General features: G+C 44.7%; 1 protein-coding gene across 9 annotated transcripts in view; it reads right to left on the minus strand.

Moving 5' to 3' along the window:
* Positions 1–25,517, minus strand: part of SNX25 (sorting nexin 25) — a 138,386-nt gene that overhangs the window by 53,094 nt on the left and 59,775 nt on the right. For all 9 annotated transcript variants that reach the window (XR_009757721.1, XR_009757724.1, XR_009757722.1 and 6 more), the window contains exons 7-8: positions 21,593–21,783; positions 2,127–2,258 (exon numbers count right to left, since the gene is read on the minus strand). Coding sequence is in view for 4 of the 9 variants with exons in the window: in XM_061582897.1 (XP_061438881.1) it covers positions 2,127–2,258; positions 21,593–21,783 (323 nt within the window). In the remaining 5 variants the exon portion in view is untranslated. The remainder of the gene's footprint in view (positions 1–2,126; positions 2,259–21,592; positions 21,784–25,517) is intronic.

Raw genomic sequence — 25,517 nt, forward strand, 5'->3', positions numbered from 1 at the left:
GAACTAGAGTAGTTCAAATAGTTATAAGGAGCACACAACTGGAACAACTGGCTGTCTGCCGATGACATGCCAATAGGGATAGAAGTTCATGGCTATTATCCACTGAGCTTACAACTCGTTTCTTGAATCTGCTACCTAACGCTTCCTTTTCGCACAAGGGTAACTTGTCAAAGGCAGCTTAGCTGACCTGAGTTGTTCAGGGAGACATCTTTGCTGGCTGTCCAGGTTAGTTTCCCTCAGCTTTGCAGCAGCTTTTACAACCCTAGCCCCATATTGCTCTTAATATCTTGCTTGTTGTGTCATGTTCATTAAATTAAGTCAGGGGTAGGGAACTTATGGCCTTCTAGATGTTCCTGAGCTACAACTCCCATCATCCTTGGCCATTAGCCATGCTGACTGGGGCTGGCAAAAGTTGGAGTCCAACCACTTCTGGTAGACTGCAAGTTCTCTGCCCTTAACATAAAATGTAGCTTCCTAAATTCCACCTACTGGTGTCTGCCTCTTTATTTCACCCTGCAATTTTCTCTCTATAGCTTTTCATATTGCTGGTTCTCAGCAACACATGCTAGGGAGATTGCAACAGCAGACTCTGCCCCTCTGAACTATGCATTTTCCTTGAGAGCAGGGAGGTGCAGCAGTGGCAGCATAACGGCTTCTGCTCTAGAAACCTTTCAGTTATTGAGAAAACACACCCAGTATATTAGACTGCTTGTTTAGACTCCTTGGGGTAGACTGAGTCTTGTATTTACTTAATATTTTTCCTGCAAATTATTTTACTGCGTCTGTTAATAAAACTATTGAATTGGCATCACCTTAAAATGAACTCTGCATAGAAACACTGGAAAAAGTGATCTAAAATATCAAGTACATTGTTTACATTTTCAACAGCCCATTCTCTCTACTCATTTTGTGGAATAGTGAATTGATTTTTAAACCTGGCCCCATTATCATCACATTAGGACACCAGGTTGGACTCCTATTTCTCCTTTTCATCTTCTACAGGTGAGTCTGTGGATGTGCTGAATCACTGCCTGACCGCGATAATGGACTGGATGAGAGCTAATAAACTGAGACTCAATCCAGACAAGACTGAGACACTGTTGGTGAATGCCTTCCCTGCCCAGATGGTGGATGCTTACCCTGTTCTAGATGGGGTTACACTCCCCTTGAAGGAACAGGTTCGTAGTCTTGGGGTTCTTTTCGATCCTTCCTTGTCTCTGGAGGCGCAAGTGGCCACGGTGGCAAGGAATGCATTCTACCACCTTCAGTTGGTAGCCCAGCTACGCCCCTATCTGGACAGGGATGACCTCGCCTCAATTGTTCATGCTCTGGTAACTTCTAGGTTGGATTACTGTAATGCGCTCTACGTAGGGCTGCCCTTGAAGACAGTTCAGAAGCTTCAGCTAGTGCAAAAAGCAGCAGCCAGACTGCTGACGAGGACCAGCCGGTCAGCGCATATAACACCTGTTCTGGCCCGTTTGCACTGGCTACCTATTTGCTTCCGAGCCAGATTCAAGGTGCTGGTTTTGACCTATAAAGCCTTACACGGCGTGGGACCGCAGTATCTTGTGGAACGCCTCTCCCGCTATGAACCGACCCGGTCACTTCGCTCAGCATCTAAGGCCCTCCTCCGGGTACCAACCCATCGGGAAGCCCGGAGGACAGTTACTCGATCTAGGGCCTTTTCTGTAGTGGCCCCCGAATTGTGGAATAGCCTCCCCGAAGAAATACGCCTGGCGCCGACGCTTCTATCTTTTCGGCGCCAGGTTAAGACCTGGCTATGCTCCCAGGCATTTTAATGCGTTTAATGTTACAATTTTAAATCTCTTTGTTTCAGTTTATTTATTGTGATATTTTGTATTTCTGTACTTTTAATCTTTTGTACACCGCCCAGAGAGCTATTCGCTATGGGCGGTTTAAAAATGAAATAAAATAAATAAAATAAAATAATAAAACGTCTGCTCGCAAATTTGTATACAAAACCGAATACCAACTTAATTGAGATGCATGAAGAAGGCAATATGTTAAACAAGGAATTATTTTGATGCAGCACTGCTTTACAAGTAAAATCTTGCCACAAAAATAACTCTAGTAACAAGACCTAGCATGTGTTTATCTACTTGTACCTTGTTAGCATTCTTCAAGTATTCCACAGATTCCCAATAGCTGATCAGAGATCTCTTATCCATTCTTTCCATGTATATTCGGAAGTGCTCTCTGTAGGATAGGTTGTACAAAATCTCCTCAAACTGAAGAATCTGGGGAGGAGGGGAACACTTAATGGCATTACATCAAGTAATTATTTATAATCTAGTTCACTGATTACAAACTTTGTTAAGCCCAATATGTTTAGAAGAGAATTATTGATGAAGTGGCTAAATACTGGAATGATCAACACAGAGATAATCCAAGTTTCTGTACCTTTTCTGTACCTTGCATTTTCAGCACTCTGAAAAAATCTTAGGATTTGTATAAAAATAAAGTTTCATGGATATGGAGCTAATCACTGAAATCCACAAGAGTCCCTCTTGGCACATGCAAATAACTTGCCTGCTCACACTTTGTTTAGCAGTGGCTCCTTGTTCAGTGTTAACTGAAGATTGCTTTTATTTAATATTTAGTAGTACATTTATAACCCACCCTTCTCCATATGGTCCCAAGGAGAGTACATACATAAAATATACAGACCTAAAATAGACAACCATGTAAAACATATAAAAATAATTAGGACAGCATTCTGTGGAAGAACGAGAGCACCTTCATTTTAAACCCTTTCAACCTCCTCCAAGGAGCTGGGCAAAGAGAAGTTTTGACATTTCCTTCCATTCCAGGAAAAGTGTCCAGCAGCATGAAGGAGTTGCACCCAGATATTGGGGAGAGAATTGAGCAACTCACCACACAGCACTCTGGATAGGGCCCAATGACTAAAAATGTAATAAGGTTGAGCAATTATACCTTCCTGAGAAACAAACGTAGTATTCTGCTGAAAGAGTAGACAAAAACTCCAAAATCCACAGATGGCCAATACCTTTATAAGGACCAAGAAAACCCCCCACAAAATTGTGTCAAGAGATATGTTGCAGAACCTTACATACAGACTCACTATTTGTATGAAAGCTCATAGCACAACTACTAACGCAACACCCTATTTTATCACACATAAATTATTTACACAAGATCTTAAAGAATACACTATATTAACTTTCCTCCTTTGTATATATTCAGAAAGTGCAAAGTATTCACCCAATCCACAAGTTCTATTCCTTTCTGAAAACTGCTCCACATAACACAAAACTCTAAAATATGCAAAGTTTCTCCTATTATCTTCAGTGTCACTAACAGCTCCACATTTATTTATTATTTATTCATTTAATTTGCTAGCTGCTTTTCTACACACATATGTGCACTTAAGTGCATGGAAGAGTAGCTCAAAAGCTCATTTCTAGTCAATACATTTTCCTAGCTGAAGTGTTTTTTCCCACCCCAGCTTTAGTTCTGCACTCTGGTGTTCAATCATTTATATGAAAAACTGCCAACAGGGCAACCTAAAGCATATTTACACTTAAGTCCCAAATAATTCAACATGACTTGATCCTAATGAATGTGTCTGAAACTGTAGCATTGCACAACTTAAGAACTGGTTCCTGGACAGAAAGATAGAGAGATACACACACATTAGCGATGTGAGAGAATATCCGCAAAATCAGACTTAATACCAAATTCTGACTCAATCTGACAGTTCGCTGTCTTTTCAGACCAGCAATGATTTCTTGCAGTGGGCTACAGCTGTCACTGGCACTTTTCCTCCTAAATTTTACGTAATTATCTTCATAATTGTATTTCCTCTAAGTTGATGCATTCTTAACGGTTGTCTAGGTGATAATGATCGCCATTAACATCCATTAACCTCCCTCCAATTTTCTACTTGTTTTGTTCATTCTCAGAAATGGCCATTAACATTAATGTTAATTTTTTTCTTAGTCTAACTGTCTATTCTATAAATTTTCTGTTCCTTAAATAATGTGTAGGTTAAGTACAGTAGGGCCCCACTCATACGGCAGGTTAGGTTTCAGATCCCCGCTGGAAAGCAAAAACCGCCAAAAAGCGGATCAGCTGTAGCATGGGGGTCTGGAACCTAACCCGATGATTGAACCAGAGGAGGAGAAGATCAGATCTTCCCCTCCTCAGGCGTGATCAGCTCGAGCGGGAGTCTGATCGCGCCAGAAGAGGAGAAGATCAGCTGTAGCGAGCTACAGCTGATCTTCCCCTCCTCGGGCACAATCAGCTGGAGTGCGCAAGTCTGATCACCCCGAGGAGGAGAAGATGAGCTGTAGCATGCTACAGTTGATCTTCCCCTCCTCGGGTGTGATCAGCTCCAGCAGGAGTCTGATCGCACCAGAAGAGGGGAAGATTGGCTGTAGCGAGTTACAGCTGATCTTTCCCTCCTCGGGCGCAATCAGCTGGAGTGCGTGACTCTGGCCACCCCAAGGAGGATGATCTACAGCTGATCTTCCCCTCCTCCGCCATGATCAGCTGGAGTGCAGGGAGCTCCAGCACCCCTCCAGCTGATCACCCCACTGGCACCGTATTAACGGAACGCCAAAAAGCGGGGTGCCGAAAAACGGGGCCCTACTGTAATCATTTCAGTCATTATTCAGTATTGTAGTTTTCTCAATCTACCCAATTATGTTTCAATGCAATGCAATGTTTTTCATTTTCATCTATGAAGGACTAAATAAATTGTTCTTGTGACAACAACTTCACGTATACCACACACAGCATAGCAGACACTCTGCATGGCTGTTCTGTGTAGGTTGGGACCTTAATTAACATTTTGTTGCAGAGTGTGCAGTTAGCCCAAGGTAAGAGGACAGACTCAAAGGCAATTATCTGCCTAACTTATATGTACACAGGGGGAAAAATGTGGAACACCGTAATCATTTTCATAAGCATTTTTGTTAAAAGTTATGTAATTTTTTTGGCAAATAAAAAATTTAGCAGATCAAATCAGCAAGTGCAAAAGCAAACAGCAACAAAAAAGGGCAGATTGGGAGCAAACTATGGACTATCAGAATACAAATGGATTGAAACTAGGAAGAGAACCCCATCCCTAATACACATACACACACACACACACACAGCTTTCATGCCGACATATAAAAGAGAGATTGGAATCTACTGTGGTGCTGTAACAGACATCAGTTACAGGACAAAGCACTGAACCTTAGAATTCTACAGGCTCTAAGCAAGACGTCAAGAAGCAACTTAATGAGAGTAGAGGGAAATTAATTTTCTAAGGTATTCCACACAAGCACAGTTGTATGCTGCTGAATTGCTATATGTAACCAGAATCTGGTGTCTGGTAGGGCTGAGCTGAGTGTTTGAGATTAGCTGGGGGCCCAGAAAAATATGATTTCACGCTGTTCACTTCACTAGCCGAATTAGCTGAAGGTTCAGCATCAATTTTTTGTTGGTTAAAAATCAAATTCCTACTTTCTGCTAACAGTGATGCTACCAAGTAGGTAATGAGATTTGACTAGCAGGAATGTGGTGGTCAGTTTTTAGGCTAACAACAACAAAAATGGCGCTGAAATTGCAGCTATGGAAATTGCACTCCAGAGCACCATCTTATTTATGGGAAGGGGGTCACTGCAGGTGGTGCCCTCAGATGCGTGAAAGGGAAGATAGGTGCCACTCAAGTGTATACTAGAGGTCCCACCACAAAGTTTAGATACCTTTCACACTTCCCCAAACCACTACAAGAGGAACGCATTTCACAGAGTGGAATTGAGAAAGTGTTTCCAAAATCTATTACCACCTCATTGAACCTGGCATTTGGAAAAGCCCAGTTTCCTTTAAAACTACTGAAAAAGCATGAAAATGTTTGGGCAATGTCCAACTCTCCAAAGCTAAAACGGATGAACAGGAGGGTTCTGCAAGGCACGAGGAGAGGGATTTAGTTGCTGCACACTTCCTCCTCCTTCCTTCTCACACACAACTGCCTTAACCTTGCTCTGGGCACTACTGCTCATCTATCCAACTCTTCCTGCCCTTCCCCCCCCCATACCTTTAGTCCATTCTTAAAAATTTCAAAGTGTTTGTAAACTTGGCTCTTGGAAGAAGACAATTAGGCATACTAGACAAACAGGTCTGCCACCTTTTGGGAATTCTTTCTCTACTTGGAAGGATTCTTTTTTCCCCAGTGATTCTTCCTGCTAACCAACTTATAACTAAATTCAGCCACTATACATTTTATTTGCTTGTTTAAACAGTTCAGTCCCTCTAAACCTATTTAAATGCTTCTAAATCCCCAAGGGAAAAAGCCAAAGCCAAGGGTATATAAATAATGTCACAGGATATTAAAAAGAAAACCACTCAGAAATATTATCACAGAGCAACACAGATACTCTCACAGTTACTTTATCAATTCACTACCTGACAGGTACTCATTTGCATATGTCTCCTCACAGTCTGACTTGCTTTAAAGTAAAAAGAAAAAGAAAAAAGAAAAAAAGAAATTACCATATCATCATGATAGAAGGGCAGTAATTTTTATACCTTGGTCTTGGTACATTCATGACTAGTTGCCAGACTAGTGCTATAATCCTAACTGCACTGACTTAGAAACACATCTCCTTAATATCAGTATAAGTTGCATCCAAGTAAGCATTTAGAATTGCAGTAAACACAGATACAGTTAATAAAAAAACATTCTGCCAAATATGTGAATTTTGTATAATCCTTGAACAAGATTGAGCCTTTCAGTACCTTCAACGCCCTGCAATAAACCAAAAGCAGACAGCTATGCTGGGACACATGCAAGAATCCTGTCACGTGAGCGGCTATGAACTAGCAGATCTAATTTTAGAGCCTGTCCACAGCTATGGTGACCCTTTATGCTTTTCAAAGTCAAGTAGCTTCAAACTCTGGGATGAAAGTTCAACAGGTACCTTTACCTTTGCTACATCTCCTAAGGAATTATTTATTTATTTATTTATTTATTTAAGCTTATATACCGCCCGACTAGCAACAGCTCTCTGGGCGGTGAACATTAAAAATACAATAAAAATAACACAAAATGGTACACAAAACTGTACAGTCTAAAATCAAAATATAATAATTTAGAATTAACAGGAATTAAAATGCCTCAGAGAAGAGAAAGGTTTTAACCTGGCGCCGAAAAGATGATAGTGTCGGCGCCAGGCGCACCTCCTCGGGAAGACCATTCCATAGTTCGGGGGCCACCACTGAGAAGGCCCTAGATCTTGTCACCACTCTCCGGGCTTCCCTATGAGTCAGAACCCGGAGGAGGGCCTTCGTAGTAGACCGTAGTGTACGGGCCGGTTCATATCGGGAGAGGCGTTCCGACAGATATTGTGGTCCCGCGTCGTATAAGGCTTTATAGGTAAGTACCAACACTTTGAATCTGGCCCGGAAGCATATTGGAAGCCAGTGCAAATGGGCTAGCACAGGTGTTATATGCTCAGACCGCTTAGTTCTTGTTAGCAGTCTGGCCGCCGCATTTTGCACTAGCTGTAGCTTCCGAATCGTCTTCAAAGGTAGCCCTACGTAAAGCGCATTGCAGTAGTCCAGACGCGAGGTTACCATAGCATGTACCACTGATGAGAGGTCCTCCTTACTCAGATAGGGACGTAGCTGGGCTACCAACCGAAGTTGGTAGAACGCATTCCGGGCCACCGAGGCTACATGAGCCTCAAGTGTGAGGGAAGAGTCTAAGATGACTCCCAGACTACGCACCTGTTCCTTTAGGGGGAGTGTAACCCCATCCAGGACAGGGTATATATCCACCATCCCATCAGAGAAACCATCCACCAACAGCATCTCAGTCTTGTCAGGATTGAGTCTCAGTTTGTTAGTTCTCATCCAGTCCATTGTCGCAGCCAGGCAACGGTTCAGCACGTCGACTGCCTCACCTGAAGAAGATGTAAAGGAGAAGTAGAGCTGTGTGTCATCAGCATACTGATGACAACGCACTCCAAAACTCCTGATGACCACCCCCAGCGGCTTCATATAAATGTTAAAAAGCATGGGAGACAAGACCGAACCCTGCGGGACCCCACATTGGAGAACCCACGGTGTCGAGCAATGTTCCCCAAGCACTATCTTCTGGAGACGACCCGCTAAGTAGGAGCGGAACCACTGCCAAGCAGTGCCTCCAACTCCCAATTCCGCAAGCCTCTCCAGAAGGATACCATGGTCAATGGTATCAAAAGCCGCTGAGAGGTCAAGGAGAATCAACAGAGTTACACTCCTTCTGTCTCTCTCCCGACATAGGTCATCAAACAGGGCGACCAAGGCAGTCTCAGTGCCAAAACGAGGCCTGAACCCCGATTGAAATGGATCTAGATAATCGGTTTCATCCAATAGCGCCTGGAGCTGGTCAGCAACCACACGTTCCAGGATCTTGCCCAGGAACGGAACATTGGCTACTGGTCTGTAGCTGCTGACATCCTCTGGGTCCAAGGAAGGTTTTTTCAGGAGTGGTCTCACTGCCGCCTCTTTCAGACAGCCAGGGACCACTCCCTCTCGTAAAGAGGCATTAATCACTTCCTTGGCCCAGCCAACTGTTCCTTCCTTGCTAGGTTTAATTAGCCAAGAGGGGCAAGGATCCAGTACCGAAGTGGTCGCATGAACCTGTCCAAGCACCTAATTAAGGGACGGAACCTTTCAAGCTTTGTCCTGTGTATGTTTTATTCAGAACTAGTCTCATTGAATTCAATGAGACCTAACTCCAAATGTATTTACAATAATTGCAGCCTTGGAGTGCAATCCTGCCCATATCTACTTGGAAGTAAGTCACACTGCATTCATTGGGGATTCCTTTCAAGTGAGACTGTAATGTCATTAGGGTTACCTGTGAAGCCATCACAGGACAAGCTTTGCTGCTCAAATAGTGTGTCAAAGCACAGCTGGAATATATAAACTGTATTATTAAAATGTGCTTTTTTCCTGATACCAATAACATTCACAAATATATGATTCACATATATTTCAAGACAGTGAATTTGACAAGTTGATCAAGTAAACTATTCAAATAATGTACTATATATTTGAATACTGTTCAATTTATATAATAGAGGGCCATTCTGACCTGAAGTACTTGCACCATTATATTAACAGTTAAATGAGAATCACAGCTTTCCAAAGAAACCGCCTATTTCCACAAAGTTTCCATTAAAGGGGGGGCGGGATATCATACAGAAATATCCACATAAAAATATAATTGTGGCAGAGTATAAGCACACTATTGTTTGCAAGTTTTGCAGTGCTTTGGATCCCTCATCAGCTGTGTATTTAGAGTTGTGCTGGAAATCTGGTGAAGAGTATAGAAGTCTCCACACAAAAAAAGAAGCTAGTCATGCTCTTTACTAGGAAGAACTGCAGCTGCCCATACACAATGTAGGATGATTTTGTAGGTTCCCTTGTTCTTTTCAGAGCACAAAACAGAACAGAGGTATCTTCTGGAACTTGTGCTGAGCCTCAGAAAACAGTTAAGACGCCCCACTGCTTTCTACATTCAGTGTGGTGTCTAGAAGATTATCTCCCTTCTCCCAAACTTTGACAATGCCTGAGGGATCCCTCAAGACTTTGTGCTGAGCCTGGGAAAACAGAAAAATAGTCTTGCAGTTTGCAAAGCCTCTTCAAGACTTAGTGTGACAAGGACAAAGTGCTGTACAGTTGAACTGGACTTTGGGAGGTGACCGGGTTCCTTTGAAATGCAGTGTAGCATCACAGTGAAGACCTGAGCCTTCCCATTTGGAGGATGGCAAGAGTCAGCAACAAGCACAATTGCTACTAGGACATCAAAGGTAGATAAGATTTATGAACAATGGTAGAGAGTCATTGAAGCAAAGCAGATGCTGGCCTTGCCAGTGCAAGACTCGCATAAGCCATTTTGGACTTTCCAAAGGAAGTGTGAGAAAAGACAGAAACCTCTCTGTTGTTTAAAGAGGCCACAACTTTTCCTCAGTCTTCCTGTGGTAACAATCTACTCATACTTACTTATCTTCAATTTCTGGTCCAACTTAAATGAATTTTCAGTACAGCTTACAATAGTAGAACAGCATACCAATTCAACAAAATCATTTTGAAAAACCAGCCTCATATTGTCTTTCTTGACAATATATATAAGCCAAATATATAAGCATCTAAAATGGACCATTGGTCTCACCTGAAGGGTGATTTTCCTATGAGTACGGCCATCACAGCGGGTTGTAGCTCCACCTATCGTGCGAAGGCAAGAATGTTTTTGAAGTCAAGACTAGGGGCGTCAGGCCCCTCCCACTCTCCAGTTCATTCGCAGCGAGTCTAAGGAGAAATATTTAAAAATACAAGAACAAGACCAACAGGCCTGCCAGCAGGAAAATAACACAATAGTAACATGCATAATAACATGACTCCAACATAGCGATATAACAGAACTAGAAGTCTTGACTTCACTCTTAAATTTAACTATAATAGCGTAACAGTAATATATAACACATTAGAGAATATCTAGTCATCCTCCATAGGGAGGGTCGTGATGGCCGTACTCATAGGAAAATCACTCTTCAGGTGAGACCAATGGTCCATGTTCCCTATGAGTCCGGCCATCACAGCGGGATGTACCAAAGCAGCCCATAATAGGGAGGGACTGTTGGTCAGTGACGCAGGCTGTGAGACTCACAGACAAGGTTTTTAGCAGAGAGAGAGAAACCTGAAGCAGAAGGGTTAAGCTGTGAGAACAGAGTGCCAGACTATCAAGGTCAGTGGCTGGCTGGGAGTGTGATAAGGTGGGAAACTTGCAGGAACTCAGTGTGGGGGAAGAAATGTCAATGGAGAGAGCTGTGTCTAATGTCTTTGCCTAGTAAAGACTCTTACAAGAAACTTGCCTGGCCTGTCTTATTCCTGTTCTATACGGCGCTTGAATTCAAAACCACGTTTGACCTATTCACGCACTCGCCAACAGGGGTTATGGGCCCAGCTTATCAGGCGTGGTAGCGGGTTCAAGAGCCGGTGAAGTGGCGTAGTTGCAGAGAGAAACAAAGCGCAAGTGAGAGGCAAGTAAGAGTGGGCAACATGGCTGTAAATCTGTTATCCGGGATGCCGATGGAGAGGCTGAATGCTGTAAATTACTCCAGCTGGAAATGGAGGATGAGAGCAGTTCTGATTAAAGAAGAGTTGAATGATGTCGTGGAAAAACCCCCTCCGGCAGCTCCTTCAGCAGCGTGGCTGAAGAAAGACGAGAAAGCGAAGGCTTTTATTACTCTGGGGCTATCAGATTCACAACTGTTGCTGGTGAGTAATGAGCCGACGGCTAATCAGATGTGGGAGAAACTAAGAGCCGCTCATGTACAGCAAACTGCGGGGAGCAGGCTGTGTTTAGCACGGAAGCTTTATCAGATGCGTTTTACAGAAGAAGTGACTATGGAAGAGCATTTGGCTGAATTTCGGAGATTAAATGCTGAGCTGCAAGATCGAGGCGTGCATCATAATGACCTACAGATGGTTTATCTCCTGTTATCTTCATTGGATCAAAAATGGGACGTTCTGGTATCTAGTCTGGAAACCCAACCTGATGGGAATCTGACTTTGGACTTTGTGGAACAGAAACTTCAACAAGAGTGGAATAGGAGACAAGAGAATAAGAAAATAGAATTAAAAGAGACTGTGACTGTGTCTGTACAACACCAAAATCAAAGAATCAGGCAAGAGACTAAAATATGTTATTTTTGTGGATCACGTGGGCATATACAAAGACATTGTTTAAAGAAGAGGAATAACAGAAACTTTGAAAGTCAGAGAGCAAGCGTGAACTTTGTTACTAAGGACAATAAACTCATTAACTCTAAATGGCTTCTTGACAGTGGAGCGTCTAATTGCCTAATCACAGACTCTAGTTTATTTTACACTTCAAAGCCGACGCAGGAGAAGCTTTATCTGGCTGACGGATCAACTCAGGACGCGATTGCAACAGGCACGCTGAAGATGGGTAATTTGGGAATTTTAACAGATGTATTATTGATTTCTGGTTTAAAATATAACATTCTATCAGTGAGAAAATTGGCTCAAATAGGTTGTAAAGTTACATTTGAAGGGGATAGATGTTTTGTGAGCAAAGATGGTGAAATATGCATGCAAGGGAAATTACAGAATCAAATGTTTATGGTTGAGTGCAATCTTGATAAACACATGTGTGCTTGGATAGCAGTTAATAAAGATAAACATGATAATTGTTTCCATGAATGGCATAGAAAACTAGCACACGCACATTTCCAAAAGATACAAAACACCCCAAAGCATAGTCAAGATTTGAAGTTAACACACTGTGAGCATGTGGATGAGTGTGAGGTATGCTATAAAACAAAAATGACAGTAACTCCAGTAAATAAGAGCTGTGAAAGCACAACTACTGAACCCTATCAGCTCATACATGTGGACTTAGCTGGACCTTTTCAGTGCTCAAAAGGTGGAGCAAGGTTTTACTTAGTGATTGTGGATGATTTCTCCAGATTTACACATGTGTTCTTATTGAAAAAGAAAAGTGATGCAGAAGAGAAATTAAAGGCATTCATACAGAGAACAGAAACACAACATGGGGTTGTTATCAAAAATATCAGATCAGATAGAGGTAGGGAATTTACCAGTAATTCATTTAAAACATATTTGGAAAAGAAGGGAATAATACAGAGTCTCACTGCTCCCTTCAGCCCATCCTCCAACGGAACGGCAGAGAGGAGGAACCGGTCATTGCAGGATTCATTGAGGGCAATGCTAGCAGATGCTGATATGAATAACACTTATTGGGGTGAATGTATTCTGTACACTGTTTATATTCAGAACCGCCTAATGCACAGAACAATAGGCATGTCTCCCTATGAGAAACTGACTGGAAGAAAACCCAGGGTGAAACACATAGAACGTTTTGGGGCAAAATGCTGGGTACATGTTGCAAAACAGTCAAAAGCTCAGGCAGGACGCATTTTGGGATTTCAGAATTCATATTATAGAGTTTGGTTGCCTGAGAAACAACAAGTGGTGTTAAGCAGAAGCATAAAGGTGATAGATAAACCTTGGAGAGACAGTCAAACAGTGATCCTAGATAGTGCAAACAAGCAGGAAGCTGCAGATGTTCCTTTCGGGCAGCAAATGCCATTAAAAACTGCATTAACAGATTTAATACACGGTGGCAAACGTACTGTTAAAAGGCTGAGAGGTGAAGACATAACAACACAAGATACAGAAATGCCAAGTACTAGTGGTGCAGGTCCAAGTAAAATTGAAAGTGAAGAAGAAATGGAAATAGATAATGTCAGGAAATCAGAGAGAAAAACGAAAGGTCAACCACCTCAGAGATTTGCATTTAATGTTACACAACAGAATAATGAAACAGATGAATATCCAGTAGAATGGGAAAAAAGAAGGACCAATAGATAAAGAAACAATGGATCTAATGTGGAAGTTTTGTGTTGAGGAATGAAATATAAATGTATTGTAAAATAAAAGTGAACAAAAATGAATCTGTGAAATCTGTGTAAATAAAGAAATAAAGAGAAACTGAACTGAACTGGAAATGTAAATGTAAGCTGTAAGAAAACAAACCATGTACTGATATGTATTTGTAATGAAAAGTTAATGTTGTAGAAATGTAATAATTGTAACATGAAGTTTTGTAGTCTGTAAGTCTCAGGTGGGGGCTGTTGGTCAGTGACGCAGGCTGTGAGACTCACAGACAAGGTTTTTAGCAGAGAGAGAGAAACCTGAAGCAGAAGGGTTAAGCTGTGAGAACAGAGTGCCAGACTATCAAAGTCAGTGGCCGGCTGGGAGTGTGATAAGGTGGGAAACTTGCAGGAACTCAGTGTGGGGGAAGAAATGTCAATGGAGAGAGCTGTGTCTAATGTCTTTGCCTAGTAAAGACTCTTACAAGAAACTTGCCTGGCCTGTCTTATTCCTGTTCTATACGGCGCTTGAATTCAAAACCACGTTTGACCTATTCACGCACTCGCCAACAGGGACCACCCACATGCTAATCCTCATTAAGAACCTGTTGTAACACTCGTCTGCCAAAAGAGGTGTCAGCAGAGGCATAGCGATCTATTTTATAATGCCTTATAAACGAGTGAGGGGTAGACCAAACGGCAGCCCTGCAAATATCAGCCACAGGAGCGTTGGTAGCAAAAGCAGCCGTAGTGGCCACTGACCTAGTTGAATGAGCTGTTATGCTAGCTGGTACTGGAAGCTTGAGGGATTCGTAAGCTAAAGCAATACAAGCCCGCAGCCAGCGGGATAAAGTGGAATTAGCTACTTTATGCCCTATAGAACGTGGGTTAAAGGATACAAACAGAGACTCAGTTCATCGTATCTCCTGGGTCCTAGACAGGTAGGTCTTGAGAGCCCTCCGGACATCCAACGAATGCCAAGCCTTCTCGAGAGGATGGGTAGGATTCGGGCAAAAGGAAGGCAAAACAATGTCCTGGTTGCAATGGAAGACTGAATCAACCTTGGGACGGAAGGAAGGATCAGTCTTCAGTATAACAGAGTCCTTATGGAAGACGCAGAGATGGCGAGCAGAAGACAATGAGCCCAACTCCGAAACTCGTCTGGCAGATGTGATTGCGATCAGACCTTGAAGGACAGCATACGTAGAGACACAGTCCTGATGGGTTCAAACAGAGGGCGTTGCAAAGCCTGCAGAACCTTTGGCAAACTCCATGAGGGAAACCGATGGACAACAGCCGGAGATCGTAGGGCGACTCCCCTCAAAAAGCGTTTGATGAACGGATGTGAGGCGATAGTGGCACCAGAAGAAGAAACTGATAGAATAGACGACAAGGTAGAGGCACGTCGACGTAAGGTGTTGGGTCTAAGTCCCATCATGAAGCCGTTATGGAGATATTGTAGCACCTGTTGCATGGTGGCCTGGGATGGATCGTGGTGGTGGGACTGGCACCACTTGGAGAAAGCCACCCAAGTATGTTGATAAATCCAAGTGGTAGATGGTCTTCTCGAGGCCAAGATAATATCAATAACAGCATCAGACAGGCCAGCTGACCTCAAATGTCCCCGCTCAAACGCCACACTGTTAAGTTGAGCCAAGTGGGGTCCTGGTGCCATACTGGGCCCTGTGATAGAAGGTCTGGCCTGACTGGGATTGTCCAAGGATCCATTACTGACATTGCAAGAAGGTCCGAGAACCACGGTCGGCGTGGCTAAAATGGTGCTATCAGGACCAGCCGTGCTCTCTCGCTTCGCGCCTTCCTTAAGGTTTTGGCTAACATTGGTATTGGAGGGAAGGCGTACAAAAGACCTTCTGGCCACGGTGTTGATAGCGCATCCACTGCTTCCGCTGTTGTGTCCAGGTATCAGGCAAAGTACCTGGGAAGTTGGCAATTGCGACTGGAAGCAAACAGGTCGACTGAGAATGCGCCGAACCGACACTGAAGGCGATGGAAAATTGCTGGATGAATTTTCCATTCTCCCAGAAAAACTTGTTGTCTGCTGAGCCAGTCTGCTGTCACATTCCAAATCCCTCTGAGATGTTCTGCTTTCAGGGATTGTAGATGTTGTTCTGCCCAGACAAAGATGAGGGAGGCTAGGTCCTGCAGAGGATGAGACCTGGTGCCCCCGTCTGTTCAAATGTGATTTTACACACGTGTTGTCTGTTCGAATGAGAACATGGTCCAAAGGGAACAGAGACTGAAAATGAAGTAGAGCTAAGTGTACAGCCTTTAGCTCCAGCCAGTTGATGCTTTGAGTCTGCTCTGCGGTGGACCAAACCCCCTGAACGTACTGGGAGTTGCAGTGGGCTCCCCAGCCGATGAGGCTGGCATCTGTGGTTACAACAGTTCTGCAGGGTTCTCTGAACGGCGTGCCCTTGGAAAGGTGTTGGGCCCTCGTCCACCAGCGGAAGGAGAGGCGCAGTGCGGGGCTCAAGTGAACTTTGCGATGGTTGGAGCTGGCGATGTCCTGTTGAAAGGGCAACAAAGTCCACTGAAGGTGATGAGTGTGGGCTCGAGCCCATGGCACAATATGGATAGTAGAGATGAACATTCCGAGCGCCCTGGCTAAAAGCATGACATCTGCGGATGTTTGTTGCATAAGGGACGTTGCGATGCTTGTGATGGCAGTGATGCGATCTGGAGCCAGAAATACCATTGCCTGCAGGGTGTCCAACATCGCCCCTAGATGTAGTAGGCATTGGGTTGGTTGAAGATGGCTTTTGTCAAAGTTGACAAGCCAGCCGTAGGCCTCTACCCTGGAGACGCCGGTTCCAGGATCCCCTGAAGGAATTGGGGTCATATGATCTGAAGTCGCGGCCTCGTCCTCCTGGCCGCGTTCCTCGAAAGGGCTGGTTAGTACGGAAGGGAGGAAGTCGCCTGAAAGGCCTGTGGTCGATGTTCTTAACAGTGGCCCAAACCGGTTTGTGGGCGTCTTTGGGGTCAACCAGCACTGTCTTTAGAGCTTCCTCGACGAAGAGTAGAGATCCGGAGTAGGGAGCCCTAGACAGATTCATTCTGGCCGCAGAGTCAGCTTGCCAGTGGCGAAGCCAGAGGGTCCGTCGAGCAACTATCTGAGCCGTCATGGCTCGTGCCCCCAGTTGAGTGGCATCCAAAGTGGCATCAGCCACAAACGCCGCTGTCTTACGCAACTTTATCAGTGACCTTCTGAGAGAGACAGGAGCTGGGTTAGTGTCCTCTAGAAGATCATCCAGCCACATCATAGCTGCTCTGGAGAAGACGGAGGCTGATGCGGAGGCACGTATGGAGAAAGTAGTGGCCTCATGATTCTTGCGGAGGGCGAAGTCTAGTCGTCGCTCAGTAGCGTCCTTTAGTTGGGATTCTCCTTCCCTGGGCAAAAGAGATCGTGAAACTAGGCTAGCGATTGGTTCGTCTATGCCAGGGACGGCTAGCTTGGTGGCAAAGTCCGGAGCTAGGGCGTAAAGCTTGTCAGCCAGGTTCTTGAAGCGGCGAGTTTGGAATGGATGAGACCATTCTTCAGAGGCCAGTTTGGCGATGGGATCCAGCACCGGGATGTAGTGCTCAGTAGGTGCAGGGGATTTGAGGGCCTTGGCCCCTTTGATAGCTGGAGTGGTAGATGTTGAAGGCGCAGCTTGGAGACCAAGGGTGTTAACTACCCTGCGCACCAGGGGCTGATGGTCTGAGGCATTAAACAGGCGATACGATGTATCCTCCTCATGTTCCGAATAGTCGCTCCAGTCATCTCCTTCAACGTGGTCAGTGAAGGTTGACTCCTCCCCATACGAAGCTTCGTCAATACATCTGCCTCTGGCTACATCAAACGGATTTGGGGAACAGGAAGGGTGTGCTTCTTGACACGCACGTTGGTCCATAGTGCATTGAGGTATAGCAGGGACTTGTGGTGGTGACTGCATTTGGGTGAAAAATGACAGTATGCCTTGGAGTTGGGAAAGAAAATCATGGGACAGCTGCATCCCCATTGGAGCAGATGTTTGTGCCTGAGTAGCTGTTGGGGCAGATGTTTGTGCCTGAGTAGCTGGCTCCGTGGGTTGAGCCGGAGGATAAGCCCTGGGCGGCAACATGGAGGGAGGCTGGTTAAGCGAAGGCTGAGTAAGAAAGCCAGCAAAGTCCTCCTCGTCAGAGGAAGCAGCAGGTGAATGGAATATATCTCGTATGTGTTCCTGAGCTGCTGTGGTGGGGGTCGGCACAGAAGCATAGCGTGGACGCTTTGGTTTGCTATGGCTGGAAAGATGTTTGGTCTTAGCCAGTGCTTTAGCATGTTTAGCCTTAGTTGCCTTGGAAGGTTGCGGCTTGGCTGTTTGAGACATGCCTGGCTGTTCTGCCATCTTATATTCACTTTGGATGCAGTACACGGCCACAGCGGGGGCAGGATGTAGGGACCCGAACAGGCACAGTGTACGACCACAGAGGGGGTAGGATACACTGGCAGATGGCTAAGTGCACGGCCACAGAGGGGGCAGGATGCACTATGGTATCAGCGTTAGTATTGTAGGCTGGATTTCAGGCTTGGTACATGGCCACAGTGGGGGCAGAATGTACAGTATAGACTTCAGGCTTCAGAGTTAGTATTGTAGGCTGGATTTCAGGCTTGGTACACGGCCAGAGGAGGCAGAATGTACAGTATAGACTTCAGGCTTGGTACACGGCCACAGAGGGAGCAGAATGTACGATTCAACAGCTTGTGCACAGCATCACAGTCTTAGCACACGGCCACGGATGGGGCAGAATGTACAGGTCAACAAGTTGTGCACCTAGCGCCAGAGCCAGCAAGGTTCAAAAGACTAAAGCACAGTTAGTTGCCTTGGAAGGTTGCGGCTTGGCTGTTTGAGACATGCCTGGCTGTTCTGCCATCTTATATTCACTTTGGGTGCAGGGACCCAAACAGGCACAGTGTACGACCACAGAGGGGGTAGGATACACTGGCAGATGGCTAAGTGCACGGCCACAGAGGGGGCAGGATGCACTATGGTATCAGCGTTAGTATTGTAGGCTGGATTTCAGGCTTGGTACACGGCCACAGAGGGGGCAGAATGTACAGTATAGACTTCAAGCTTGGTACACGGCCACAGAGGGGGCAGAATGTACGATTCAACAGCTTGTGCACAGCATCACAGTCTTAGCACACGGCCACGGATGGGGCAGAATGTACAGGTCAACAAGTTGTGCACCTAGCGCCAGAGCCAGCAAGGTTCAAAAGTCTAAAGCACAGTCACAGCGATAATGAGGCAGGCACCGAAGTACAGGTGCTAGCTGTCAGCTTGTTGTCAAAAGCCGCAGCAGTAGTCGTGTGATGGAGTCCAAAGAACTAAGGAGTCCTATCTTACACGTACGTACAGGGAGCCCTTGTCAGCTAAGCCCCCTTATTCAGTATAGACGGAAAAGGGAGACAAAGTGGCGCCCGCAAAAAAGGGCGGGAAAACAATGCAAGCGAAAATGGCGGCTACGGAGAAGGAGCAACGGCGGTCACTGAGGGGCAGCAAACATGGACTGCCAGTAACGGCCGCCGAAGCGTGCTACAGCTGCGAGGGAGAGAATCACGGCTGTAAAAACCAGGCAGGTGAGACTCAGGAGGGGAGGCAGAACGGCCGGGGAAGGACCGTAGCAGCTGAGAGAGAGTAGGGAAACAAGCCAAAGCCGCTGACAGGGAGACCGTCGCAGCGCACTTTAAGCTGCGACGGCAAATCAGTAGTCACAGCAGTTCAGGGGAAAGGAGATCTGCAGCCGCAGTCTCCCGACTGAAAAGGAACCGCAATGAGAAAAGCCGTGGCCGTACGAGGCAGGCGGCAACCCAGACGGCCAGGCACTAAAACAAAGAGCGCCGCAAGGGCTGGCTCCTTTGAGACAAGCAGGGAGCTGCCGCCGCAAGCTCCCGCCTGGGGAGAACGAGAGAATCGCAGCCGCGGTCTCTAGGAGAGCCGTGGGCAAAAACCTGGGTAAATGAAATTGACCCGGACAAGGGAGAGCGCGGGGAGCTGCAGCCGCAAGCTCCCGCCTGAGAAAAAACAAAAGAACCGCAACCACGGTCTTAAACAGGGTCTTTGGGCTAGAACCTGGGAAAATTAAATTGGATTCACAGAAAAACGAAAAAGACAGCGTTAAACACGAGACAGAGGGAAGGAAGGAACGTGGGAGACACACACACAGCCAACTCCACACCCTGTCAGACAAATACAGCAACGAAACACACATAGACTTAGCTAAAACTACGCTATCTGTATATCAATCTTGTTCGTACGAAGGCAAGAATGAACTGGAGAGTGGGAGGGGCCCGACGCCCCTAGTCTTGACTTCAAAAACATTCTTGCCTTCGCACGATAGGCGGAGCTACAACCCGCTGTGATGGCCGGACTCATAGGGAAAATAATCCAAGCAACAAAGCAAGATGGGAAAAAAATACAATCTTCCTACTAAATCTATTTGTGCCAGCATAGGCATCCCCTCTCCAACAACATTCGAGCGAAAGGTACCAGTAATTTTAAAAAAACAACTTTATTCAAGAAAGCCAACAGCTGATATCTTAAAAGGCTATTGAGCAATTTCATAATCCTCTCACAAACCCCACAGTATACCAAACTCCATTTTTAAGTGCCAGCATTTGTAATAATGAACATATTTTACTAAGTAAACAAAAGATAGCAAACTAAGAAATGCTGCAGTTTCTTAAAGGCCAACCCATTAAATTATCTCACTTAGGTCATATGACAATGTGAAAGACGCACTGCTTTGGAACATCAGTCTAAGGGTTCTTTGATTATTGCTATCAATTTTCTGGTCAACTATTTTAACGCAAATGTATGTCCTGCAAGGTTAATTGTAGAAATACATTTTTTTTAACAACATAAGACCCACTCTGCTGGATCAGGCCAAAACCCCATCTAGTCCAGCATCCTGTTCTCACAGTGGCCAACCAGATGCTTACAGGAAGCCAACAAGCAGAACCTAAACTTTCTTTTGTTCGCCTGGAAAATGTCATTCCAGGACCACCCTAACTCTTCTGTGAATCATTCTTTCTGGAACTATAACTGTTTCAGTCTTCTGTGAGTAGGTTTCCAACAGCAGACATCATGCTTTAGGAGCTCCTGGCTGGGTACCCATTCTTCCACCCTGAATTTTTAGTTAATTCCAGAAGAGGCCTTGCTGGGATAAATGTAGCCTGACTCATTCTAGAATCCCAGCTTTGGGTACCCATTTTCTGCACTTTCACTTCCAGTAGATTCTGCCTCGTACAGTCTTGTCCTTGGAGAAGAAAGTCTCCTTTTTCTACCTCTCTTTTTGGGTTTACTTCAATGCTAAGGAGATCCACTCTTCCTTCTTGTGCTTTGGATAGTGTACAAAGAAGGAAAAATGCAACTCTCTCCCCTCCACACACACTTTCCTGCCAGTTTTCCAGCTTCCACCTCTTCAATCCCCTCCTTCCCCCACTGCAAAAAATGATGCTAAAAGTAACATTAAAAGGGTTCTTAGGACGTATCAGCATTTCAGCCAGAGATTAAGGCAAAACAGGTTTTTAAAACAGAAATCCCAGAAAGGAGAGTGGTTAATGGAAAAAGGTGGAAAGTCCTCAAGGTCCCAAACCTATATTTTACTTCAGAGGAGGTATGGTGGGTCCTTACCTCTTTTGATCAGTGGTCAGGCACCTCAAACCTCACAAGAACAATTAAAAGCAGCCATTATCAAGAAAATCCCTTTTAATACTTTCTGCTCCTTCAAGATCACCCATACCCTCTCTACCATGTACTCTTCTTACTGTCCTCCACGTCCTGGCTTGCCACTGAGTATAAACTTCCTGATTTCCCCTTGATCCCGCTTTTCTTTGTCTCACCCCTTCCTTCCCAGCCTTTGCCTTTACTAAGACAGAGGCACAATATTGCTGCCTCTGCTGCTGCCTTTCTCCTGCAATGACCACTCCTCCTTTTTACGCAACGGTGGTGGGTAGGAATACAGCCAGCCACCAGCCAACCACTGCAGTACTGTGCCACTTCCAGGATGCCTGTGTTTACTTCCAATCAGGCAGGTCATAATATGATGCAGAATAAGGTGCTTACCATCTCCAGCCACAGACAGAAAGAGAGAGACAGAGACAGAACACTTACCTTCTGGCTCTGAGGGCCATCACTATCGTCAAAGATACCATCTTCTTGCTGGTCATAAGCAGGGCCTCCCAGGAGTCGTATTCGCTTTTCACACTGCTTTTTTGCTACAGTTAGCTGATTAATATACCTCTTCATGTTTCGGGCCCTCAGATGGTCAGCCTTCATTGCAGCTGTCTCTTTACCTTTACTCTCTATGAAAAACAATTTTAAAAGTTAATTTTTTTTAAAAAAGGTAACATTTCAACACACAATAAATTTTGAAGAACTGGTCCATTTATCAGTCTTAGCTTCCAAATAAATGTCTACACTTGCCACAGTACATGGAACGGGGCTTGTGGAAATAAAGAATTGTCTCCTGGTGACCAGACAGTTAAGATTCACAAAAACTGCTTTCCCCCCTTTTCTTTTTTACTTTTACAAATTTTGCAAGCTGAATAGTAAAAAATGTTGTGGACTAGTAGAAATGCATTGCTTATCAGTAGTTTACATGTTAGATTTTAAATGTGAAAATAAACAGCTAAGATTCTTTTGGCACCTTAAAGCAGGTGTAGACAGCCTATGGTTGTCCAGATGTTGTTAAACTACAACTACCATCATCCCTGGCCACTGGCCATGCCCATGCTTCCTAGGGCTGATAAGAGTTCTAGTTCAGCAACATCTGGAGGGCCAAAGGTTCCCCACTCCTGCTTTAAAGACTAATAAATATATTACAGCATAAGCTTTTGTGGACTATAGCCCACTTCATCAGATGCATGAAGTGTTATTTGGACTTACAGGTAACTCCCCACCACCGTGCGTAGATTTGTAAACAGCGAGGTCAGAGAGGCATCTTTAAACCAAATCAATTACATGCATATCCATACAGGTTTGCCACAGTCTTTGTGCTGCCAGATTAAAAAGTGCTACTTTGTCAGTAATCACTGATCTCTTCATGGTTGCCAATTTTCAAAAGATCAGTTGTTTGTAAATTTGAGGTGAAAATGAGGAGAGGGCCAAGAGGGAAAATGTGGTCTTCCTTGTACTTGAAACACTGGAACAAATAATGAAGGATATCCTGTATACACATAGCATCTTCAATTGTAAGAGATCTTTCTGTGGCAACCTTCACAATTACAGTCAAATTTAATCATATTATACCAAGCCAAGGTAGGGATTTGATGTTTGCCAACAATTATTAATCATGCTAGATGAAAAAAATGCTTCAATCTAATATTTCAGATCAGTTCTGACAGCCATAAACTTGGAAATGGGAGTGCTAAAAGATCGAGAATAGGCAAAACATTGTAGAATACAACAATTCTGGTCAACCAGGAAACCTCTTCTATAAAACTGGTTTGAGATTTCCCAAATTTTGCCTCCAAGGACAGTGTCTTTGTTCTCTACCATTTGAATTTTTATCAAAATAGGTAAAAATATGCAGATAAATTTAAAAACAACCAGCAGCACACCTGCTCAATGTAGAAAAAAAACAGGTGTTCCCTTCAGGAAGCCTAAATATAGTTCTCATGACTGGCTTTGCTCCAGATAGCTCAGTAATAGAATACTATTTAAACAATGTTAAACAAATCCTTTCTTAATCACAAATAAGAGTCTAAGAGTTTAATAATGGAATATAAATGCCTGGTCACATCCAGGATGCAATAGGAGAAACTCATCTGCCATAACAGAAAGTGAACTAATGCAAAGCACTAATCAGACACTTTACTTATATTATGTCTGCTACCTACTCCGAGCCCATGGGATACAGCAAGCTATAAATATCAAATAAATAAATAAAAATCTCCCATATGCCTCCTCCAACAAGGTACATGAGTGTCAGAACACCCACATAGCGAATACCAATATCAAACTTAATTCAGGACTGAATTATTTGTCCAGCCATTCAGACCACATCACCTTAAGTACTGGAGCTAAACATCTATTTAAAATGACTGCCAACTGCAGAAAAGTTTAGACAACTGCACAGGCCTGTCAGCATATTTATCACATTTTTATCCTGCCTTTCCTTAGATGAGTACAAGGCAGCATATATGGTTCCCACCCCTCCGTTTTATTCTCATCAGGGCCAGCCCAAGACATTTTGCTGCCCGAGGGGATGGGCAAGATGGCACCCCCTCCCTATTCCACATATAGATATCAGTGAGAATAGCTGACGTAAGATTCAACAGTGAGAATAGCTGAAGTAAGATTCAACACTGATGGCATGACAACACCCTCCACCACAGTTTATTTATTTATTTATTACTTTATTTATATCCCGCCGTTCCTCCCAACAGGAGCCCAGGGTGGCAAATAGAAGCGCTAAAAACACTTTAAAACATCATAAAAACAGACCTTAAAATACATTAAAACAAAAAGTCAAAAACATTTTTAAAAAAAGGGTTAAACACATTATTAAAAAAAACATATTAACAAGCAATTCTAACACAGATGCAGACTGGGATAGGTCTCAATTTAAAAGGCTTGTTGGAAGAGGAAAGTCTTCAAAAGGCACCAAAAAGATAGCAGAGATGGCGCCTGCCTAATATTCAAGGGGAATTCCACAGGGTAGGTGCCGCCGCACTAATGGTCCATTTCCTATATTGTGCATAATGAATCTCCTGATAAGATGGTATCTGCAGGAGGCAGATATATAAGGGGTAAGACGGTCTTTCAGGTATCCTGGTCCCCAGCTGTACAGGGCTTTGTACACCAAAACTAGAACCTTGAACTTGGCCCGGTAGCAAATAGGCAGCCAGTGCAATTCTTTCAGCAGCGGGGTGACATGTTGTTGATACCTTGCCCCAGTGAGCAGACTTGCCGCCGCATTTTGCACCCGCTGCAGCTTCCGGACCAACCTCAAGGGCAGTCCCACATAGAGAGCATTACAGTAATCCAGCCTGGAGGTTACCAGTGCGTGGACAACAGTGGTCAGGCTATCCCGGTCCAGAAATGGCTGCAGCTGTCTTACCAGCCAAAGCTGGTAAAAGGCACTCCTAGCCATGAGGTCATCTGGGCCTCTAGCAAAAAAAATGGATCCTGGAGCACCCCCAGACTACAGACCTGCTCTTTCAGAGGGCGTACGACTCCATCCAAAGCAGGCAATTATCCGAACTCGGGAACCACCAACCCACAGTGCCCCCATCTTGCTAGGATTCAGACTCAGTTTACTGGCCCTTATGCAGCCCACCACCGAGTCCAGGCAGCGGTCCAGGGCTTGCATGGCCTCTCCTGATTCAGATGTTATGGAGAAACAGAGCTGGATATCATCAGCATACTGCTGACACTTCACCCCAAAGCTGCTGATGACTGCTCCCAAGGGCTTCATATAGATGTTAAACAGCATGGGGGACAAGATGGTACCCTGCGGCACCTGACAGCACAACTGCCAGGGGGCAGAAAGACAGTCACCCAATGCTATTCTCTGAGAGCGACCCTGCAGATAGGATCGGAACCACTGTAAAACAGTGCCTCCAATACCCAGCTCACCAAGTTGTCCCAGAAGGATACCATGGTCAATGGTATCAAAAGCCGCTGAGAGATCAAGTAAGAATAACAGGGTTGCACTCCCCCTTCTCCCGATAAAGGTCATCCATCAGGGCGACCAAGGCTGATTCAGTCCCATAACAAGGCCTGAACCCAGACTGGGATGGGTCAAGATAATCTGTTTCATCCAAAAGAACTTGCAATTGCTGCGCCACAACCTTCTCAATCACCTTCCCAAAAAAGGGGGTATTTGCACCCGGTCGGTAGTCGTCACAAGCCAATGGGTCCACGGTGGGCTTTTTCAGAAGCGGTTGGATCACTGCCTCTTTCAAGGCGGCTGGAAGCACTCCCTCCCACAACAATGCGTTGACCACACCCTGGATCTACTCAGTCAGACCCCCTCGGCAAGCTTTAAGAAGCCAGGAAGGACAAGGGTTGAGAGGACACGTTGCTGGCTGCA

The sequence above is a fragment of the Rhineura floridana genome, chromosome 9, assembly GCF_030035675.1.
Source record: "Rhineura floridana isolate rRhiFlo1 chromosome 9, rRhiFlo1.hap2, whole genome shotgun sequence".
NCBI lineage: Eukaryota > Metazoa > Chordata > Lepidosauria > Squamata > Rhineuridae > Rhineura > Rhineura floridana.